This window comes from Erythrolamprus reginae, chromosome 8, assembly GCF_031021105.1.
Source record: "Erythrolamprus reginae isolate rEryReg1 chromosome 8, rEryReg1.hap1, whole genome shotgun sequence".
NCBI classification, from domain to species: Eukaryota; Metazoa; Chordata; class Lepidosauria; order Squamata; family Dipsadidae; genus Erythrolamprus; species Erythrolamprus reginae.
Genome location: NC_091957.1, coordinates 28632875 through 28656752, shown reverse-complemented (window position 1 = coordinate 28656752; position 23878 = coordinate 28632875). Strand labels below are relative to the sequence as shown.

The following is a 23878-nucleotide window of genomic DNA, read 5'->3' as shown; positions in this document are numbered from 1 at the left end:
TCTCTGGCAAGCCATCCTAAAATGCCTCTATCAAGGCGGCCTCATTCCACTGCACCTGTCCACTGAGGCTACGAAAGTCACTTAAATAGTCCACTAATGGGCGCAAACATTGTTTCAGCTGTTTCAACGCACTCATGGCCGTCTGCTCCCGCACCGGATCCGAAAACTGTCAGCATAACTGGGCGCAAAAGGCGGTGTAATCCTGCAGTATCGGATCATCTCTGTCCAGCAATGGAGACAACCAGGAAGCAGCGTGCCGGCCAACAAACTGCAGAGGAACGCCACCTTCTCTGCATCTCTTGGAAAATGGGGCAGTTGTGCATTAATAAACAACTGCACCTGACTCAGGAAAGCTGCAAACATGCATCTGTCACCCCAGAATTTTTCTGGCAGAGCCACAAAGCATTTCCTCCTTGGTAGGGGCTGTGGGGCATGAGCTGCTGGCTGCACCGGTGGAATGACAGGCTGCTGAGATAATGTATCCACCTGGCTCTGTACGTGCAGCACTATCTGCGTTAACCCTTGGATTTCCAACTTCAGAGCATCGAAGACTGCTTGGATTTCTGCCATACCAGCAGCCATGATCAGATAAATGCCAGAAAAAAGAAAAGCAAACAATCCAAAACACTTCACTCTGGAACGGTGTGTCTGGGGTGAAAGAGTATACTGTTGTGCCCGGCTCTCTGGTAGGAGCCTCCTGAAAATTCAAGGGTACAAATTGCAGACACTCACACGTTTGAAAATTCAAAACAATGTTCTTTATCACAAAATTCAAAATAAACTAAGCACGCTTTTTGTATTGCAAAGAGCACTCGTCCCAAAACAACCAGGTAGTTTGTACCATTTCCCTTAAGCAGTCATTAAGTATTTAGCTAGCAGCTGTGAAGAAACTTCACACCCCTTCTTCCTCCAACGAAGTGAGACACACACACACACACACACACACACATGTTGCTCTGCTGTGGTTTCAAAGGCGTGAAAAATCAACAAACAAAGTCCAGAAAACAGCAACACACGATTCCTGAAGAACTGCAATCAGATACTCTTTCACAACGGCCAAACCCACATGCTGCTATTTATAGCAGCAGCCCTAATTACTGGAGCCCCACCCAACCACAGGTGGCCTCATTTTCTCTTGTAATAATCCTTCAATTGTCTCTTATGCATCACTCTACGCATGCGTGGATGTGTCATTAATTCTTGTTCAGAATCCAAGGATGATACAGATGATTGATCTCTTCCTGGGCTGTCTGCCAAACTCCCCTCTTCCCTGTCACTCATGCTTCCTTGGTCAGAGGAGGCTTCATCGGCAGATTCCATCGGGAGCAAAACAGGCCTGTGGCATGTGGATGTCTCCCCCACATCCACCTGCACATTCCTTGGGGCAGGAGCTGGGCCAGAGCTAACCACAACATGGACAAAGTCTACTTGTGCCTGCTACAACTTTGTTAACAATAAACTCAAAAACTCTAGACCCATCCCACACCTTAAAGGACCAAACAACATAGACCATAATGATGAATCAGTCAAAACCAACCTCTTTAACACCTTCTTCACTCAGTCTTTGTTAACAACAATGGCTCATGCCCAACATTTCCTAATCACACCACAAATAACCTCAATGATCTTACACAAATTGATTTTACAGAAGATAATGTTAGAAAGGCATTACACAACCTAAAACCATCTTTATCTATTGGACCAGGTGGACTATGTGCATACTTTTTAAAAAAGCTCTCCTCCACCTTGGGTGAACCTTTAAGCATAATTTTTAATAAATCCTTCAGTAGTAGCTCCCTACCCACACTATGTTCACTTGCCGCAGTCATCCCTATCTTCAAAAAAGGAGATCCAAGCAACGTTGAAAATTACAGACCTACCTCCTTGTGTTGTGTCACCTGCAAAGTTATGGAATCAATCATAAACCAATCCATTACACTCCATCTTGAAGCTAATAACCTACTTTCCAATAAACAATTTGGTTTCAGAAAAAAATTATCCTGTAATCTACAACTCTTACACTGTAAAAACATTTGGACCACTCAACTTGACCAAGGTAATCCAATTGATGCGATCTATATTGACTTTTGCAAAGCCTTTGACTCAGTTGTCCACGACAAACGTCTTCTGAAACTCAAATCCTACGTCATCTCTGGACTACTACACAATTGGTTAACAGCATTCCTACCTAACAGACAACAAGTGGTCAAAATAGAAAATGCCACTTCTCTTCCTGCTCCTGCTAACAGTGGTGTCCCTCAAGGTAGTGTTTTAGGACCCACACTATTCATACTATACATAAACGATCTTTGCAATTGCATCACTAGCAATTGCATTCTCTTTGCAGATGATGTCAAACTATTTAATACCACCGACAATGTTGCTACCCTTCAAAAAGACCTTGACCATGTAGCAGAATGGTCTAAAACCTGGCAACTTCAAATCTCCACCATAAATGCTCTGTCTTACACATTGGTAAAAAGAATCAGAATACTAAATATAAACTTGGAGGAATTGAACTTATTGATAACCCTCAATCTGTCAAAGACCTTGTAGTACTCATATCCAATGATCTAAGTCCTAGAGCCCACTGCAACAACATTGCCAAAAGGGCTTTAAGAGTTGTTAACCTAATCCTTTGCAGCTTCTTCTCTGGTAATTTTGAACTGCTAACAAGAGCTTACAAAACATTTGTCAGACCAATCCTAGAATACAGCTCGCCTGTATGGAATCCACATTGCATATATGACATCAACACAATTGAGAGAGTCCAGAAATATTTCACAAGAAGAGTCCTTCATTCCTCTTCTCACAACAAAATACCTTACTCTACCAGAATTGAAATTCTTGGTTTAAACAACTTACAACTCCATCGTCTCCGTTCTGACTTAATTATAGTTCATAAAATCATATATCAAAATGTCCTATCTGTTAACGACTACTTCACCTTCAACCGCAACAACACACGAGCACGAAACTAAATGTCAACCGCTCCAAACTTGACTGCAAAAAATACGACTTCAGCAACAGAGTAATCAACGCCTGGAATGCACTACCTGATTCTGTGGTTTCTACTCCTAACCCCAAAACCTTTAACCTTAGACTATCTACAATTGATCTCTCCTCCTTTATAAGAGGTCTGTAAGGGCCGTGCATAAGCGCACCATTGTGCCTACCGTCCCTGTCCTATTGTCTACTTTTTATCATTACTTATCTAATGTTTAATATGTACAGATTATCACCCTATAATTGTTTGATAAATAAATAAATAAATAATAAATAAAATCTATTGATGGCTGATTTATCAAAGGCCAAAGATTCTAGAATGCCATGCCTTTTCTAATGTTGCGACCCCTTAACACAGTTCCTCATGTTGTGGTGACCCCCAACCATAATTCTAGCGCCAATTCTCCCAACAGAGCTTTAAGCTGATTGGCAGGAAGGTGAAAGGACACCCCTACTGTAAACACCTGATTGGTCGGATTGTAAAAATATGTTCCAAGGTGCCAGAATAGAAGCTTTAGATCCTAACACCAGGGGAAATTTGTCTTTTTCCCCCAGGGTCTTAGGTGACCCCTGTGAAACAGTCATTCGACTCCCAAAGGGGTCCCGACCCCCAGGTTGAAAACCACTGCCCTAGTATTTTGGATTTGGCTTGGCCTAGGAAAGTCACATTTTCCCAATTGGAACTAGCATCCCAAAAAATCCCTAAGCACCAACATTGACAGGTAAGCCACTGGAATATGAACTGACAGCAAACAGCACTCCTTACTAGCATTGATAATGTTACCAGTTTGGGTAATGCAATGTCTCCAAGAAAACCAACAAGCTCAGAGGGCACCAAGGAACCCAAAGGAGTCCAACATGTATGTGAATCAAAGTGAGAGACAAATGTCGGAATAAAATATCAATATATACAAAAATAGTTAAAGACAATATAGATAAAAATGTACATACAAGATGCCGATTCACCTGTAAATAAGATTATGTGTTGTTTTAAAAAATAAAAAACTATATTTTTAAAAAATGAGAGACGTGTGTTGAATGAGTTTTGCCCCATTTTACGACCTTCCTTTCCACTGTTGTTAAATGAATCACTATAGTTGTTCAATTAGTAACACAGTAGTGAAACTGTCTTCCCTGTTGACTTTGCTTATCAGAAAGTCGCAAAAGGGGATCGCGTGACCCCGGGACACTGCAGCCATCATAAATATGAGCTCGTTGTCAAGCGTTTGGATTTTCATCATATGGCCATGGGGATGTTGCGACGGTTGAAAGTGGAAAAACAGTCATAAATCACTTTTTCAATGCCACTGTAACTTTGAACGGTCACTAAATGAACAGTTGTTAGTTGAGGACTACTTAGACCTAATTAAATTATGCAGGATTCAATTTGAGTCGGCCACTGGAATTAGAAGTTTTGTCTTCCAAAGGCAGAGATCCCTGCAACTTTAAGACTTGTGGACTTCAACTCCCAGAATTCTCCAGCCAGCTATGAATATAATATAGAATACAGAATATAGAATGGAGTGGAATGGAACAGAACGGAACAGAATAGAGTATGAGAATATAAAAGAGAAGAGAAGAAAACATAGAATGTGGAATGGAATGGAATGGAATGGGATAGAATAGAATTCTGGGAGTTGAAGTCCACAAGTCTTAAAGTTGCCAAGTTCGAAGTTCTCTGTTCCAATCTTTTGAACTCGTGTTGTAGCCCATCTTCACTCTGCTGGAGAGAAGTTCCCTGAAGATAGGTTCCAGCATGAGCCCGAAACTTCTGGGTGCCAGTGATCCACCCAGATTGGATTCTGCAAACATTATCCTCAGACACGTACATTCACTTTCCTTTGTGATTAAATTATCTCCATCCCAAAAATCTTACTAGCCAAGGTGAGCATCACCTGCAGATCCTGTGGACAAGTCTCTGCTTGTATGAGGGTTTCCTATGCTGCTGGTCAGTTTTTAACATTGTCGAATTCAATAGCAGGAACAAATCACAAATCTAAATGAGATGGTTCCCTTTTTGTAGCTCATGCAAATTCCTGGACTCTGGATGGCTTCTTCCCTGCCAGGACAGTGTCAGGATTTGGCTGGATTTCAAGGCATCTGGGGAAAGTCATCCCTGACCTCTTGTCTTCCTTTGTTAGCTTTTGGGTGATGTCTCTTTTTTTCTCCCCTTCTAGCAATCGAACAAGCTTTATCTCTCCGGAAAGAGACTGCATTAATTCAGCGAGAGTATTTGCTGCTTCGGTTTCCGGAGAAGAGGAAGGAAGTTACATTCAAATGGTAATTATTTTCATACAGCTCTTCCCTGCTCGCCTTTTGACAAATGACATGAATGAAACTGCTCAGAGAGGGCTGTTTGTTTGTTTGTTTGTTTGTTTGTTTGTTTGTTTGTTTGTTTGTTTGTTTGTTTGTTTTGAAGCATGGATGTGTGGCAAGGCTGCCCCTTTGCCCTACTGAAGAAAATTCCATGGAAAAACACAAGGCTTAATTGACGCAGCGATAAGGGAAGCTTTTTTCTGGTTTTACAGACCTCTGTTGTGCACACAGGGCAGAGGTGGCTGTGATCCAAATGATCACAAAGATCAGGCAGAGATGCCCCCGGGAATTTGGGGAATGCAAAGATAGACCCTGCATTCATTTTTTTTTCTTTAGATCAGATCTATCCCTTCAAATTCAACATGAAAACTAAGACAATTGTTGCATGGAGCATCAGCCTTTGTGGAGGTTTCAGTTCAAGGGCTTTCTGGCACAAAATAATGCCATAAAACCATAAATAAAGCCATAAAACAAAGCACAGGACACTAAATCATTTATTTGTTAATTAATCTGCTGAGATAATTCATTAATTTCCAAGAGGCAACATGTTGATAATGAACTTTGTGCACAGGTAATCCCAATTAAGCCCAAATTGGGATGAAGCCCAACCTTTCACTTGCTAAGCAAGACCTGGGGCGTCCATAAGCGCAAAAACATGCCTATAGTCCCTGTCCTACTGTCCCCATTTATTCATATTCATAATCATGTTTATTTCTATATCTCTTATCTTATATGTGTTTGACAAATCAATAAATGAATAGAATAGAATAGACAGTTATCCAACATCTGCTTTAAAAACTTCCAGTTTTAGGGCATTCACAACTTCTGGAGGCAAGTTGTTCCACTGATCAACTGTTCTGACTGTCAGGAAATTTCTCCTTAGTTTTAAGTTACTTCTCTCCTTGTTTAGTTTCCACCCATTGCTTCTTGTTCTACCCTCAGGTGCTTTGGATAATACCTTGACTCCTTCTTCTTTGTGGCAACCCCTGAGATACTGGAACACTGCTAACATGTTATTTCAGTTTGTGTTCTTAGCTTTTTGAACAAACTTGAACTGTAAAGACTGTAATTCTTGTAAATAGTAAATTCTTTATTATTGAAAACTGGTGGTGTGCATCTGTTTTCGGGGGGGGGGGATCAGTGCTAGAACATAACAGATTCTTTTAAATAAATTTAATTTTTTTGATGTTGTTGTCATTGTTGTTATTATTAGGAGCACCAGCAAGCAACATCTCCATATAATGGAGATTTCCAATCACCAAAGAAGTTTAACCTTGACTACTTAGCACTGGATTTTAATTCTGCTTCTCCATCTCCTGTACAGAAGGTAGGACATCAGGAGGGAGTAAGGAAGACTTTTGTCTGGTCCTCCTCTAATTCTTGAAATGTTTTCATAACCATCAACTAATTCAAGAATTAAAAACCCAATTCTCTCTGAAGATTGCAATAGAATTCATAGAAACATAAAACCATAGAGTTGGAAGGGACCTCCAGCGTCATCAGGTCCAATTCCCCTAAATGCATTTTGTGAAGTAAAGAAAATACATATTGAAGTGCTTCCCAAATCCATGAATGCATGTTGGGACAGATTGCATGCAAAATATGCATGATTTTTTTGGTGTGTGTATGTATGCATACAGGATATGAAAATGTAAATGCAGACTTCTAAGCAGAAATAATTCAAAATGGGTTGGAAAAGGATAAAAAATAAAGTTGACCATTAAAAATGCAAAAATTATAAAAAGCAGGAATAAATTTCTCCACCCTAATAGCAATTTCCACCAGAGGAAGTGGCTATCTTTCTATTTGGAAAATGGAGCATATTTTAGATGAAACTCTCTGGAGTTGAAATTCGTTCTGACCTTGACCCATCAAAGCACATACAGTATGTGGGCCATTACATTTTTTTTAATCTAAAGCTAAATGTTTTCCATAAATCTCGAGTTCACGGATTCCCTTGATTTGTTCTGGACTGAGGGACAAGATGACAAATCTTGTTGAAATGTGATTGTTCCTCTTTCCAATTGATGTCATCCTCATCTTCAAACTGGAGGGGAAAAGCCACTAAGGATGTGAAAGAGGAGAGAGGTAGGAAAAGGAGTGGCAGAACTTGGGGGTAGCGTTAAAAGAGGAATCAGCCTAGAATCCCTGTGTAGTCACAAGTCCAATCTCACTTAAACTGGTAACTAACTCCAAGCAGGTGCTGTTAGTTGAAAAGATTCCTATACATAGGCTTAAGTAATAATAAATCAGTGTAATTGGACTTTCATCAGGCTTTCCCGCCTGATAAGAGGATAAGTGATGTAACCCCATCATTTTCTCAGATCTTTGTATTTACGTTTTATTGCCTTCATTCTGCAGAAACCTTTCCTCTCTGAAGAACAACGAGTGGACTATGTTCAGGTAGACGAGCAAAGAACTCAAGCTCTGCAAAATACGAAACAGGAATGGACAGATGAGAGGCAATCCAAAGTATGAATAGGAGAAGGCATGGATTGGTTCCTTGGTTAGCTTGATTTTTATTTTTTTTTATTTTTTTGCACACTGAAATCAGGTCATTTTGAACGACAGAGCAGAGACTGAAATTGCTGCAGAGCAGAAGATTACATCTAATGGCTGCTTTTTTCATGCTGTCAGGATGGAATCACGGAAGGAGTGGGTCATCTTGTAAAAAGACTTGGGTGTGGTTGATCGGCCTGGCATCCTTTAGTCATTTCCTTAATTGCTTCTTCCAGTGAGGATCTGAATAGTACCCATTTTAAGACCTAAGCTTGGCTTCTTTGGACATCAACAGGAACAAAAGCCTCACAGTATCAACGTTAAACACTGTAGTTACTTGTGACTAGTTTTTTTTCCTACATCCTGGCTACTTAGCAGAAGCTAGGTCTATTACAGCAGCTGGTACTGATCGATGCTAGGAAAATAAAGGGCTAAATATTAGAAGTTAGGAAAAGTGGGAGGAGAAGGTTTAGGTTTTTTGACATAAAATATTTGCCATTTTCTTGACTAAGTCCAAGAGTGTAAATATACCACTTCTTTTTGCCAGTGGAACTCATCTTCTGAGAGTAAAATCCATCCCTTCATTGTCTCTTCATTTGTAAGAGCCCTGGTGGCACTGTGATTAGGAATGCAGTATTGCAAGAAAACTCTGCCAACAATGTGGACTTCATTCCCAACCGGCTCAAGGTTGACTCAGCCTTCCATCCTTCCAAGGTCGGTAAAACTGAGGACTCAGATTGTTGAGGCAATTTACTGACTCTGTAAACCGCTTAAAGATAGTGATAAAGCACTATGAAACAGTATGTAAGTGTAAGCACTAATGCTATTGTCTCCTCAGATTGGACAGAATTGCTTTCAATTGAACATAAGCAGCATTCACAGGCTTCCATGTTGTAATTAAAACTGTTGAAACTTTGAGAAATTGTTAAGCTATTTTTCTAACTCTAACATGCTTGGAGACCCCCAAAAGGCTGTGTCTGTGCTACAGGGAGGAAAATGCCAGCCAGTTTCTGGATTCCAGTTGGCAGTCCTACTGGATTTCTGCAGGGAAGTCTTCAGGATGAGGGCTATGATTGTGTGTAGAAAAATGTTGTCCCTTCTCCTTGATTCCCCACCCCCAGCACATATTCCTGGATCAGTACTTGAGATTTTGTTCCATTGTTCAGTGTCACTAATGCTAAGAATTCTTGGAATGAACCTGACTGAAACATTTAGCATTAAAATATTTACTTCCCCTAATCAAATAAACAAAAATATGGATTCTTTGATATTTTGTTGGGAATAGCTAGTTTGCTAAATTATCTCCTCTTCTCGCCCCATCTCTCTTTCATATATTCAGAGTTCTGGTTCAACAGTCTCTTTTATTTTTGAATGTGCAACTATTAATGCAACAATCTGAATTTTGGTTGCTATTCTTGTTTTCTCTTCTCCCTTTGCTTGCAATTGTTGAGTTGCAGGCAGAAATTGAAACAGTGAAAATGTTTGTAATATCTGCATCTTCCTTCAGGAGAAAGCTGTCCTTTTCTGGTCTTCTTATTTACATATATAAAAATGCTTTATATTGGTCAAAAATGGAAACATTTGACCTTTTGGCATCATAATGTTTGAACATGTTCAAATCAATCAAAACTTGACATATTTTAATGTTTGTTTTTTAAAATTCTGTTATTTGATGTTTTTTTAAACTACCTTTTTTTAAAACAGAAATTTAAGGAAATTGCTTATAATCTTCTAGAAATGGCAGACCTCTCAGACTTTCAAAGAGGCCAAATTGTTGGTGCTTGAATGGCAGGCGCTAGTGTAACAGAAAGTGCCTGAATGTTTGGCATTTCAAGAGGTCATGTCTCAAAAGTAATGACTGCTTTTGAAAGAGAAGGGAAAACGTCATGTCTCAAAAGTAATGACTGCTTTTGAAAGAGAAGGGAAAACGTCCTCAGCCAAGCACAGGTCTGGTCAAAAGTTGAAGTTGTCTGAGAGAGACCGTCAGACTCTAAAGTGAATTGTTAGAGTGGATCGCAAGACCACAGCTCCTAAAATCACTGCAGAGCTCAATAGAAACGTACAGAACCCAGTTTCCACAAAAACTGTTCGAAGGGAGCTTCACAAACCTGGATTCCACAGAAGAGCTGCAATTAGAAAACCTCTGCTCTCAAAGACAAATGTTTCAAAGCGTTTAGAGCAATGTACCCTCTAAGGTGCGCGGGCGCATGGCCGCGCACCCCAAACACCCCCCGCACACCCTTTTCCAAGGCCACGTAAGGAGACGTGGCCACCCCCGCCCCTCCAGTGCCTCCGGCCCCTTTGCGCCCCTGGCTTCTCGTCGCTGCCGTCTGCCCGATCCGCCCTTCTTTCTGCTCCTCCACTTCCCACCTTGGTGGTGGCTGCAACAGCGCTGGTGGCTGCGGCTTCTCGTCCTCCCGATCCGGCCGCTAGCCGCTTTGAGAACGCCTGCCCTTCCCCTCTCACATTCCCTTTGCTGAGAGCGCTTTCAGCCCGGCTGTCGGCGAAGGGGCTACAGGAGAGGCGGGGCAGGCGTTCTTCTCAGTGGAAGCAGGCGAAGGTGATTTGGAATGCCATTGAAAATAAAAACCTTCGCCGGCCTCCGCAGAGAAGAAAGAAAGAGAGAGAAAGAGAGAACAAGAGAGAGAGAGAGAGCGAGCCACAGACATAGCAAAATAGAGAGAAAGTGAGAGAGAGAGAGAGAAAGGGGGGAGAGAAAGATAGGGAAAGAGAGAGAGCAAGAGAGAGAACAAGAGAGAGAAAGTGTGAGAGAGAGAGAAAGAAAGAGAGGGAGGGAGAGAAAACAAGAGAAAGAGTGAGAGAGAGAAAGAAAACAAGAAAAAAGGGAGAGAGAAAGAAAACGAGAGTGAGAGAGAGAGAAAACAAGAGAGAAAGAGAAGAAGAGAGAGAATTGCGGCAGAGAATGACAGGAAAGAGAGAGAAACAGAGAGAAGTGACTCTTGATTTAAAGCATATGGTAAAAGCACTTAAATAATGACAGAGAAAAACCCCCCAGCCCTCACCTGTTTTTATTAATAGTTATGTTTTTGGTTTTGCTGGTTGTTTTAGTTTTAATAGTAATAGATTTTGGTTTTGTTTTATTATTAATTTCTTTTAATAAAAATAAGGGATTTTTCGTTTGTTTGTTTGTTTGTTTGTTTGTTTGTTTGTTTGCTTGCTTGTTTATGCCGCCCAGTCCCAAGGGGACTGCCACTCAGACACTACACTTTTCCGCCCACCCCCCAAAAAAATTGGAACATTGGTTTAGAGTGGTGTAGAAGCCAACAGAAATGGTCCCTCGAGCAGTGGCAAAATGTGATTTTCTCTGATGAATCATCGTTTACCATTTTTCCAACCTCCGGTCGTGTTTATGTTTGGAAACAGCCAAAAGAATCATTTCATCCAGACTGCCTTCTCCCAACTGTCAAACATGGCATGGGTTCCGTGATGATCTGGGGTGCTATTTCTTTGAAATCCGCCGGGCCAATGATTTCCCTTCATGGAAGAATTAACAGCCATCACTATTTAGGAATTTTGGCCGACCAAATTCATCCTATGGTTCAAGAACTGTTTCCAGAGGGGGATGCCATCTTTCAAGATGATAATGCACCAATCCATAGAGCAAGAATTGTTAAAGAATGGCATGTGGAACATTCTAATAAAGGTCAGCATCTCATCTGGCCACCACAATCACCAGATATCAACATTATTGAGCATTTATGGTCGATTTTAGAGATTCAAGTAAGAAGTCGATTTCCACCACCATCGTCTCTAAAAGAACTGGATGGTGCTTTAACTGAAGAATCAATACCTCGGAGAATTGAGGCTGTATTTGCCGCAAACTGTTCGTAAACTCCTCAAAACCCACCTTTGTCGTCAGGCATGGGGGAACTGAGATACCTCCCCCAGGCCTATACAATTTATGTATGGTATGTTTGTATGTATGTCTGCTTAATAATGGGTTTTTTAAAATATTTTAAATTGTAAATTATTAGATTTGTTATGAACTGTTTTATTCTGTTGTGAGCCGCCCCGAGTCTACGGAGAGGGGCGGCATACAAATCTAATAAATAATAATAATAGTAATAGTAATAGTAATAGTAATAGTAATAATAATAAAAGGTGGACCAACACCACCTTAAAAATATTTTGATGATTTTTCAAGGTGTTTCCATTTTTCTGTCCACCCCCTCTATATTGCTGCCTCTTTAATCTGGCACCATCCAGATGTGCTGAATTTCAGTTTTCAGAAATTGAAGGGAGACAAGAGTAGCCGATCTGGCACATCTGGAGAAGAATTTGAGTGGAAAAGACAGCCATTGCCAATTAAGTCATTAATGTGAGAATTCAATCAATCGATTCTTTTCAGGCATTAAACAAAACCTGTTTATTGAACTGCAACCCAATGGACTAGACCAGTGATGGTGAACCTTTTTTCTCTCAGGTGCCGAAAGAGCATGGGTGTGCACTATCATGCATGTGTGAATGGCCTCACCCATAATTCAATGCCTGGGAAGGTGAAAGCAGCTTCCCTCGGCCCTTAGAGGCCCTCTGGAGGCTGGAAACGGCCTATTTCCCAACTTCTGGTGGGCCCAGTAGGTTCATGTTTTGCCCTCCCCACGCTCCAAAGGCTTCCCTGGAAGGGTAAAAATGTCCTCTCCCACCCCCCTGGAGGCTCTCTGGAAGCCAAAAACGCTCTCCCAGAGCTTCTGCATGAGCCAAAAATCAGCTGGTCAGCACACATATGCATGTTGGAGCTGAGCTAGGGCAACAGCTCGCTTGCCAGCAGATATGGCTCTGCATGCCACCTGTGGAACCCGTGCTATAGGTTCGCCATCACCGGACTAGACTGAGATTATTTAGAATTTATTGAGTCCATAATGGCTAGTGACATAACATAATTTAATCTACTTTTTAACTATTGGCGGTTTCTTAACTAATGGATGATTGGGATGTATGTAACATCGGGCATGAGACGAATGATTGGTATGATTGGGAGGGTTGGGGTGGGTGGGGTCACGGTATGGATGAGATGATTGGTAACAGTATGAATGATAGATTTGGCCCACCTGACGCTCGAGAGGCGGGAGGGGAAGGGGCATCGATCTCTGGGGTGGCAGAGGGTCGGAATATCCCGGTACTGCTGGGCAGAGGCAGATATGGCGGGGGCCACGGAGTTAGCCGTTCCAGGGGAACGAGGGACTGTTGCTTAATAACGATCCCTTGTTCTGGCTCCGTGAGCCCAACCTTGGACACTGGTGATGAGTGTAATTCTGGCCCTGGGCTCAGGTTGCTGCTGCTCAATGCCAGGTCGGTGGTAAATAAAGCTCTCCTCATCCGGGATTTGATCCTGGATGAGGAGGCCGACCTGGCATGTATTACTGAAACCTGGCTGGGCCCGGAGGGAGGAGTTCCTCTCTCTGAAATCTGCCCAGCCGGGTTTCAGATATGGCATCAACCTCGACCCCAGGGAAGGGGGGGGGAGGAGTGGCTATTGTAGCCAGGGACAGTTTTTGTCTACGTAGACTCATTGCTCCAGAGATTGCGGGTTGCGAGTCTCTCTTGATGAAGTTGGACTTAGGGGTTCAGGTGGGCTTATTTCTCACGTACCTGCCTCCCAGCTGCGTGTCAAAAGCCCTGCCTGTGCTACTCGAGGAGGTAGCCGGGCTGGCGGTGGAGTTTCCCAGACTTATTGTCTTGGGGGACTTCAACCTGCCGTCACTCGGCGAAACCTCTGGGTTGGCACAGGAGTTCATGGCCACCATGACAGCCATGGACCTGACTCAAATAGTTCAGGGTCCGACTCACGAGGGAGGACACGCACCTGACATGGTATTCCTCTCCGAGCAACTGAGTAATGGTCTGAGACTAAGGGGCTTAGAAGCACTGCCTTTGTCATGGTCAGACCATTTTCTACTACGGCTTGACTTGCTGACTCCAATCCTTCCCCGCAGGGAGGCGGAACCAATTAAGATGTTCCGCCCCAGATGCCTGATGGACCCAGAGGGCTTTCAGACAGCGCTTGGGGTTATTCCAGATGCACTCGTCCACAGTTCGGCGGAGTCTCTTGCGGAAGCCTGGAACAAGGCTGCAGCGGAGGCTCTTGATCGGATTGCGCCTTTGCGACCTCTCCGTGGCGCTAGACCCCGTAGAGCTCCATGGTTCAACGAGGAGCTCCGGGAGTTGAAACGCCAAAAGAGACGTCTAGAGAAGCGATGGAGGAAGAGTAAGTCTGAATCCGATCGAACACTTGTAAGAGCTTTTATTAAGACTTACAAAGTGGCGCTCAAGGTGGCAAGATGCGCGTATCATGCCGCCTTGGTTGCATCAGCGGAATCCCGCCCGGCCGCTCTGTTTAGGGTGACCCGCTCCCTTCTTAATCAGAGGAGAGTTGGGGAGCCCTTACAGAGTAGTGCCGAGGACTTTAACACGTTTTTCGCTGATAAAATCGCTCAGATCCGGGCGGACCTCGACTCCAATTGGAAAACAGAGTCGGCTGACAACGAGTCAGTTGAGGTGACTGGGGCCCGTACTTGTCCACCTGTCTGGGAAGAGTTTGATCTGGTGACACCTGATGAAGTGGACAAGGCCATTGGAGCTGTGAGTTCCGCCACCTGTTTACGGGATCCGTGTCCCTCCTGGCTGGTTTCGGCCAGGAGGGAGGTGACACGGAGCTGGGTCCAGGAGATTATTAATGCTTCCTTGGGGAGGGGATCCTCCCTCATCCTATAAAGAGGCGCTCGTGCGCCCCCTCCTCAGGAAGCCTTCCCTGGACCCAGCCGTACTTAATAACTACCGGCCAGTCTCCAACCTTCCCTTTATGGGGAAGGTTGTCGAGAAGGTGGTGGCACTCCAGCTCCAGCGATCCTTGGAAGAAGCCGATTATCTAGGTCCCCAGCAGTCGGGTTTCAGGCCCGGTTACAGCACGGAAACTGCTTTGGTCGCGTTGATGGATGATCTCTGGTGGGCCCGGGACAGGGGTTTATCCTCTGTCCTGGTGCTTCTTGACCTCTCAGCGGCTTTTGATACCATCGACCATGGTATCCTTCTGCACCGGCTGGAGGGTTTGGGGGTGGGAGGCACTGTTCTCCAGTGGTTCTCCTCCTACCTGTCCGGTCGGTCGCAGTCGGTGTTAGTGGGGGGTCAGAGGTCAACTCCGAGGTCTCTCCCTTGTGGGGTGCCTCAGGGGTCGGTCCTCTCCCCCCTGCTTTTCAATATCTACATGAAATCGCTGGGTGAGATCATCCAAGGGCATGGGGTGAGGTATCATCAGTACGCTGATGATACCCAGCTTTACATCTCCACCCCATGTCCAGTCAACGAAGCAGTGGAAGTGATGTGCCGGTGTCTGGAGGCTGTTGGGGCCTGGATGGGTGTCAACAGACTCAAACTCAACCTGGATAAGACGGAGTGGCTGTGGGTTTTGCCTCCCAAGGACAATTCCATCTGTCCTTCCATTACCCTGGGGGGGGGGAACTATTGACCCCCTCAGAGAGGGTCCGCAAGTTGGGCGTCCTCCTCGATCCACAGCTCACATTAGAGAACCATCATTCAGCTGTAGCGAGGGGGGCGTTTGCCCAGGTATGCCTGGTGCACCAGTTGCGGCCCTATCTGGACTGGGACTCACTGCTCACAGTCACTCATGCCCTCATCACCTCGAGGTTCGACTACTGTAATGCTCTCTACATGGGGCTACCTTTGAAAAGTGTTCGGAAACTTCAGATCGTTCAGAATACAGCTGCGAGAGCAGTTATGGGCCTATCTAGGTATGCCCATGTTTCACCAACACTCCGCAGTCTGCATTGGTTGCCGATCAACTTCCGGTCACAATTCAAAGTGTTGGTTATGACCTTTACAGCCCTTCATGGCACTGGACCAGAATATCTCCGAGACCGCTTGCTGCCGCACGAATCCCAGCGACCGATTAGGTCCCACAGAGTGGGCCTTCTCCGGGTCCCGTCAACTAAACAATGTCGTTTGGCGGGCCCCAGGGGAAGAGCCTTCTCTGTGGCGGCCCCGGCCCTCTGGAACCAACTCCCCCCAGAGATTAGAACTGCCCCTACTCTCCTTGCCTTTCGTAAACTTCTTAAGACCCACGTGTGTCATCAGGCATGGGGGAACTGAGACATCTCCCCCGGGCATATACAGTTTATGAATGGTATGTGTGTATGTATGCGTGTTTAGAAAATGGGGTTTTTAAAATGTTTTTAGTAGAAATTTAGATTTGTTATAAACTGTTTTTTTTTCCACTTTGCTGTGAGCCGCCCCGAGTCTGCGGAGAGGGGCGGCATACAAATCTAAATAAAGATAAAGATATAAAGATAAAGATACAGAGTGCCACAAATATTAGACCACACCTAGAATACTGCATCCAGTTTTGGTCACCACACTACAAAAAAGACATTGAAACTTTAGAGAAAATGCAGAAGAAAGCAACCAAGATGATAAGGGGACTGGAAACTAAAATGTATGGAGAGAGGTTGCAAGAACTGGGCATGGCTAGTCTAGCGAAGAGAAGCACTGGTGGCAGTTTTCCTGTACCTAAGTGGCTGCCACAGAGAGGAGGGAGTCAGGCTGTTTACTAAAGCACAATAAGGCCAGATAAGAAACAATGGATGGAAGCTGACCAAAAAGAGATTCAACCTGGAAATAAGAAGGAACTTTCTGATCGTGAGAGCGATCAACCAGTGGAACAGTTTGCCTGCGGAGGTTGTGAGAGCACCAAAACTTGGGATTTTCAAGGGGAAATTGGACTGCCATTTGTCTGAAATGGCTTCCCTCTAATTCATTGTGATATAAAAGCTAGGGCAGGAAAAAATGTAAATCAAAACAAAATTCTATTACCAAAGCCTATATCAGTGATGGCAAAATTATGTCACGAGTGCCACAGGCAGCAGGAAGAGCCATATCTGCTGGTACACAAGCCGTTGCCCTAGCTCAGCTCCAAAATGCATGCGTGTGCCAGCTAGCTGATTTTTGGCTCACACACAGGCTCTAGGAGGGCATTTTTGGCTTCCAGACAGCCTCCGGGGGTGGTGGGGGAGGGCGTTTTTATCCTTCAGGGAAACCTTTGGAGCCTGAAGAGGGCGAAACACAAACCTACTGGGCCCACAGGAAGTTGGGAAACAAGCCATTTCCAGCCTCCAGAGGGCTTCCGGGGTGTGTGGGGGAAGCTGTCTTCACCCTCCCCAGGCATTGAATTATGGGTGTGCCATCACTGGCCTACATCAATAAAATATAGTTCTGAATGAATTTGTAGAGCCCACTTCCTGACCTTGAAGGGCTGACATAAAATAGAAGCTGCAGGAAAACTGGTTATTCCCAAAATATGGCAAGGAGGCTGGCAGACACCAAAGAAAGACCCTTGGAAGCATTCTACTAGGGCAGTGCTTTTCAATTATTTTCTGTCATGCTGCCCCCCCCCCCCAGGATAAGGTGACCAGACGTCCCGATTTCTGCGGGACAGTCCTGCTTTTTGCCAATCTGTCCCGCGTCCTGCAGGTTTTTTAAAAAGTCCCACTTTTTTGACATACCAGCCGGCGGCTTGAACGCTGGCTGAACATTGCATTGGAGCTGCTTGCCATGCGATTGGGTGGCTTGAAGGGATCAGCTGGCAAGCAGCTCAGCTTCCACCCTGGGTGGCTGGGATGGGTGCGGGGGATGTCGACGCTGCTAAAGAGGTGCTGACGCCACCGCTCCTCAGCCTGCCTGGGCAGCCGACACCGTGCCCCCTCGCAGGCAGAGAGAGAGAGAGAGAGGATAGGCATGGTGGCTGGCGAGTTTCGGGCAGCTTCCTATAGAAGACAAAGCAGTAGATTCACCATCCTTTCCCTCTTCTTCGTCAGGCACTCTTGCTGCTTGGGGATTCATCGACAGCGCTCTGAGCATTCTGTCGATGTTCCCGTCTGGCTGCTGCATGTAGGAGCACACCTACCAGGTCCGAGCGTCATGAAAGAGAGAGAATGAGAGAGAGAGAGAGTAAGAGCAAGAGAGAGGGCAGGAGGAAGAGAGAGAAAGAAAAAGAAATAGGGAGAGAGAAAGAGAGAAAAGAAGGGAAGGAAGGGAGAGAAAGAGAAAGGGAGGAAGGGAGAGAGAAAGAAAGAGGGAGGGAGAGAGAAAGGGAGGGAGGAAGAGAGAGAAAGAGAAAAAAGATAGGAATGAAGAGAGAGAAAGAATGGGAGGGAGAAACAAAGAGAAAAAGATAGGAAGGAAGGGAAAGAATGAGAGAAACAGAAAGGGAGGGAGGGAGAGAAAGAGAAACAGAAAGGGAGGGAGGGAGGAAGAGGGAAAGAGTGTGAGGAGGGAGGGAAGAAGAGAAAGAAAGGGAGGAAGGAAGGAAGAAAAATAGAGAGAGAAAGAAAAAGAATATTTTTGCTCGAATAAACACCAAATTTTTAATCAAGACACACACATATCTCCACGGTCAATGGTGTCCCTCTTTAGCAATGTTAAAATCTGGTCACCTTACCCTAGGAAGAAGTAAACATTTTGTGCCTCCACCAACTGTCCAATCAGAGCCCCAATGGAATTTTAGTGTTTTGACACGGGGCCAGGCCAGCTTAACCAAGCCGATTGTTTGGGGTCGCTGGTCTGGCCCATAAGTGCTGCCTCCGCTGGGCACTTACAGTAAAGGGTGCTTCCACACCATTTGCTGTGAGTGTCCAGCTTTTGCTCCCCTGCAGAAGATGCTTCTTGTCAAGCAGCAGGTTCGCCATGTCATCCATGGCTACCACAACGCTGCTGAGAACAAAAACCCGCACCCCCACCCCACCTGGCTGACTTATCTTCAGGACTTGAAGCAGTGTACAGCTGGGAAAATACTCCCTGTCTGGGTGAATTGATTGAGGGGGACCACTCAGGTTCCCTGGGGTCATATGCACACCTCGGCATCACCAGGGGTGTGCACCCCACTATTTGAGAAGCATTGTACTAAGGACACCTGTCTGACCGCTTCTGGACTAGATCTGCTGCAGGGATGGCCTGCCGCCTTTGCTGCTACCAGCGCACCCTCTGATGCCATTGCGGATTTCACTTTTGCATGCGCAGCAAGCAAAATCTTATGCGAAGACTCTTGCGTGAGCGAGATTTCACTGATATTTTTGCTTCAGCACATTCGCAGAAGCAAAAAATCAGTGAAAATGGCCAAAATTTTGCTCATGCACAAAAGTGAAATCTTAAGTGGGGGTGCATGTGTGCGCATCAGGAGCACACAGCTGCGCATGCATCCCAGAAATAGCTACCAGGACAGAGCACCTTACCATTCCAGCAGCAGGCCTTCACTGGTCTACTGACACCAACTCTGTGCCCTCAAGAGGCAGTGCCAAGGGGAGTTCACCCTACGTAGGATGGTTTACATGGATCTTGGTATCATCCAACAGAACATGCTGCTCTTATACTGTTATGTATGTCTGAACTTCCAACTTCAGAAACGGCAACCAATCAGTCCGATTGGTTTCTGGACACAATTCAAAGTGTTGGTAATGACCTACAAAGCCCTACATGGCATCGGACCAGGTTACTTATGGAACCGCCTTCTGCCTCATGAATTCCTACTGCCGGTTAGGTCCCACAGAGTTGCCCTTCTCTAGGTCCCGTCAACCAGACAATGTTGTTTGGTGGGGCCTAGGGGAAGAGCCTTCTCTTTGGGGGCACCGATCCTCTGGAATCAGCTCCCCCCAGAGATTCGTACTGCCCCCACCCTCCTTGCCTTTCACAAGAACCTTAAGACTCATCTATGTTGCCAGGTTTGGGGCAATTAGACCTTGCCCCTCTGTCTAATAAATGTGATGTGTGGTGTGATTATACTGTATGATTGTGTATTACATAGGGTTTTTAGTTGTACTTTTTAAATGTATTAGATTTGTTCTATATGCTTGTTTTATATTTATTCTGTGAGCCTCCCTGAGTCTTCGGAGAAGGGCGGCATACAAATTAATAATTTGAATTTAATTTAATTGAATATGGTATGGAGAACTAGCTGCTCAGAACATTGGAGCAACTCCTTGAACCACGACACAATCACATAGCAACTGTTCAAAGTAACAATGGCTCACAACTGTTCCTCATGCTTTCAACCATCCCAGCACCCCACAGTCACAGGATCAAAATTTGGGTGCTTGGCAACTGTCATAAATTTATGATGGTTGTAGTTCCAAAGTTGATTTTTCAAGAGGCAACTGAACTTTCTTGTTTTTCTTGAAAGACATTTCACCTCATCCAGGAAGCTTCTTTAAGTTCTGACTGGATTGGTGGGGAATGGAAGGATTTGTACTCCTCAAAGTTATCTGGACATTTTAATTATTTTAGAAAATCTTGAGGCCACTTGAAGGTTTATCTGTGTCCTCAGCGTCACCTGAGTGATGCAAATGGGTGGGAAGCTTTCTAGGAACTGCCGAAAAGACAGTGATGCAGGATGTTTTCTGCCCTGTGTCCCTTCACCTTTGAAGACAGGCAGAGGTTCTTCGGGGCTGAGCCTTTTTTTGTCTGCATCTCAAATTGAAGTGCAAATAGCTCCTGAGCTCTCCAATGTTTTCTGGAAATCCATTCATACCTACCACACCCTTTGAGAAGGGTGTTCATCCCAAAGTGCAAAGCTAAAAGTCTGTAGACATCTTCAGTCATCCAGATCATGGTTGTCCCAAAGGTGCTTTTTTCAGGAGGCAATTGGAATTCCTCAGGGTTTCCTTTGAAGATGTTTCACTTCTCATCCAAAGAAATTTCTTCGGCTCCAACTGGATGGTGGGGAATGGAAGGATTTTGTGTCTCAGCACCGAGCCCCCAGATGCACACCAGAAATAAGTAATTAAAGTATGTAATATTTACAAAAGTCTCAGTCTTTTAAGAGTCTTTTACAAGTCGTTTCAAAAGGAGAATCAATTTTAGCAAAGTCTTATCAGTTGGCCAGAGTCCCAGAAAGATGATAAACACAGTAATAATTACCAAGTGAAGCAAGATTTCAAAAGTGTCAATGTCAGCGGCTAGCTGGAAAGCTGAAGCTCATTAGTAAAGCCAATAATGTGTTCTTTTGAAACACAAGCTCAATACAATATCCCATACAAGATTTTTCCGAAATGAACTGTTTTGTTCTCTGCAAAGAAGTGTGGCACGCCTCACACTTAAATAGTCTGAGGGTCCAATAGTCAGCAGTGCTAGTCACACGTAAATCTCCTCCTAGCAAATCACTCATACCTCCTAGATGCCCTGCGCACTCTAGCATCCAGAAGAAGCTCCTCTTCTTCTCCCAGGAAGTGAAGAAGGCCCTGGTTGTTGTTCAAGACATCTTCTTCACTGTCAGTCTCAGGTGCCAGGAACACAGGACGCCTATACTGCACCTCCACAGTCTCTGCGTCCTCTGAGTCCATGACTAATTGTGCAGGATATGAGCAAACCACAAGAGATATATACTCCCTGCAGACAGCTGGTCATTTGCATTCTTTTAGAAAGTCATTGAGGCCACTTGGAGCTTTGTCTGTCTGCTCAAGGTCACCTGAGTGGTGCAAATGGGTGCGGAGACTTTAAGTAAGTCCAGTTGCCTCTTTAAAAAAGCACCTCTGGGACAACCATGACCTGGCAACAAAATTTCCATAGACATGGCTGCAGCGTATCAGAGTAAAGGACTTGCCATTTGCAGCTTTCCCAGCTGGTTTCCCACAAGTATACTTAATGGGGGAAGCCAGATTCACTAAACAACCACCTGAGCAATTTAACAGCTGCAGTGTTTCGCTTAACAACCATGACAGCATTGTAAAATTGGGTGCAACTCACCTAAAAACTACCTTGCTTGGTAACCATAATTCTGATCCCCATAGTGGTCATAAGTTGAAGGCATCAATCAAAATGCTCTGCACAAGTCATTGTTAGAAATTCATTTAAGAGGTGAGGTGCATGATAGGAAATCAAATGCCTTCCATGTGTTTTTTTACTGGACACATAAGAGAAAAAGTAGCCCATTTCTGGCAGTTGTTAGGTGCCATGGCTGGTTTTCACACTCATGACCATGGCAGCAACCCTACGGTCATGGGATCAAAATGCAGCTGCTTGACAACTGGTAGGATTGCAGCATCACCATTAGCGATCTATCTAAAGATGTGTCTGCCATTGATTTACATATTTGCAGTTGGAAGAATGATTTAAATTGAAAAGAGTTACGGGTTTAATTTTGTGAAAAATGAATTGGAAATCCTACTGTGCGGTAGTGATGATGGACATGGTCTATCAATTGTTACTGAATTTGAATTTAGAGAATGGTTATATAAAACAGGGTTCTCCAACTTTGCAGCTTTTAAGACTTGTAGACTTCAACTCCCAGAATTGGGAGTTGAAGTCCACAAGTCTTAAATGGCCAAGGTTGGAGACCCTAATTAATACAAAGCGCTGCATGACTCAGTGGGCACAGAACTTTGGGCATCATGTAATGCTTGAATGATGGAAGACTATGTGGATGAAAGGTTTCAAATTTACACGAAATTATAATTTAAACAAAAAATTCTACAAGATGATGTCAAGAATGTATAAAAGTATTTCAAACGAATGTTGGAATTGCAAAAGCAAAGGGGAGATCTTTTATCACTTATGGTGGACCTATGACAAAGCAAAGAAAAATTGGAGCAGGATTCTACAACTATAGAATTCACTTAATAACTGTAGTGATTCAGTTAACAGCTGTGGCAAAAAGACCCTAAAATGTAGCATGGCTCACTTGCTTAGAAATTGGCCTCAATTGACCATAAGCCATGGTGGCACAGTGGTTAGAGTACAGTATTCCAAGCTGCTTCTGCTGACTGCTGGCTATAGTTCATCAGTTCAAATCTCACCAACCTTAGACTTTCTTCCTCCCAAGGTGGGTCAAATGAGGACCCAGATTTTGGGGGGTGATATGCTGATTCTGTAAACCGCTTAGAGAGGGCTGTAAAGCACTGTGAAGTGGTATATAAGTCTAAACACCTGCTATTTTAGGGGTGAATCTAATCTCCAGGGGGAGTTGGTTCCAGAGAGTCAGGGCCACCACAGAGAAGGCTCTTCCCCTGGGGCCCGCCAACCGACATTGTTTAGTTGACGGGACCGGAGAAGGCCCACTCTGGGACCTAATCGGTCTGCTGGGATTTGTGCGGCAGAAGGTGGTCTCGGAGGTATTCTGGTCCAATGCCATGAAGGGCTTTAAAGGTCATAACCAACACAATTGTGACCGGAAATTGATCGGTAACCAATGCAGACTGCGGAGTGATGGCGAAACATGGGCATACCTAGGTAAGCCCATGACTGCTCTCGCAGCTGCATTCTGCACGATCTGAAATTTCCGAACACTTTTCAAAGGTAGCCCCATGTAGAGAGCGTTACAGTAGTCGAACCTCGAGGTGATGAGGGCATGAGTGACTGTGAGCAATGAGTCCCGGTCCAGATAGTGCCGCAACTGGTGCACCAAGCGAACCTGGGCAAACGCCCCCCTCGCCACAGCTGAAAGATGGTTCTCTAATGTGAGCTGTGGATCGAGGAGGATGCCCAAGTTGCGGACCCTCTCCGAGGGGGTCAATGATTTCCCCCCCAAGGTATGAAAACCAAGAGGTCTGTCACACCATCGCCCGATGAAGTGGTGATTGAAGAAGATCCTTAGTTATTCAATGGTGAGTACCGGTAATAATGGTGAGTAAATAGTTGTTAAAGGAATGGGAAATGGTAATTTAGGGGTTTAAAGTGTTAAGAGATGGCTTGTGATACTGTCCATAGACAAAAATTGTGTATTTACTTCCGCATCTCTACTTCGTGGAAATTCGACTTTCGCGGGTGGTCTCGGAACGCATCCCCCGCGAAAATCGAGGGAACACTTTTACTTTGATTATGCGAGTTTGTGTGGGAATTAGCTAGATCTGGTTTTCACTTCATCTGTGCTGAAATGATGTACTCAATAAAGCTTAGCATTAAGAGATTGGATCGTCTTGACTCTGCTGGCTTTGATTGGGTTGGTCTGTTGGAACATTGACACCTACCCTCCAAAGCACATGAGGTAGGAAAAGTAGGAAAAGAAATAACAGATGGAAAATTATTAAGGAGAGATATAACC

At 44.5% G+C, this 23878-nt stretch overlaps 1 protein-coding gene across 4 annotated transcripts in view; it reads left to right on the top strand.

The window, feature by feature from the left end:
- The window catches only part of GAB3 (GRB2 associated binding protein 3), a 286700-nt gene extending 277625 nt beyond the window's left edge, over nt 1-9075 (top strand). For 2 of the 4 annotated variants that reach the window (XM_070759512.1, XM_070759515.1), the window contains exons 8-10: nt 5184-5286; nt 6536-6649; nt 7684-9075. In XM_070759512.1, the coding sequence (XP_070615613.1) occupies nt 5184-5286; nt 6536-6649; nt 7684-7800 (334 nt within the window). In that variant the 3' untranslated portion in view covers nt 7801-9075. Of the gene's footprint in view, nt 1-5183; nt 5287-6264; nt 6426-6535; nt 6650-7683 lie in introns of those variants that run through there. The other 2 variants (XM_070759514.1, XM_070759513.1) reach the window with 1 other exon arrangement.
- The last annotated feature ends 14803 nt before the right edge of the window (nt 9076-23878 follow it).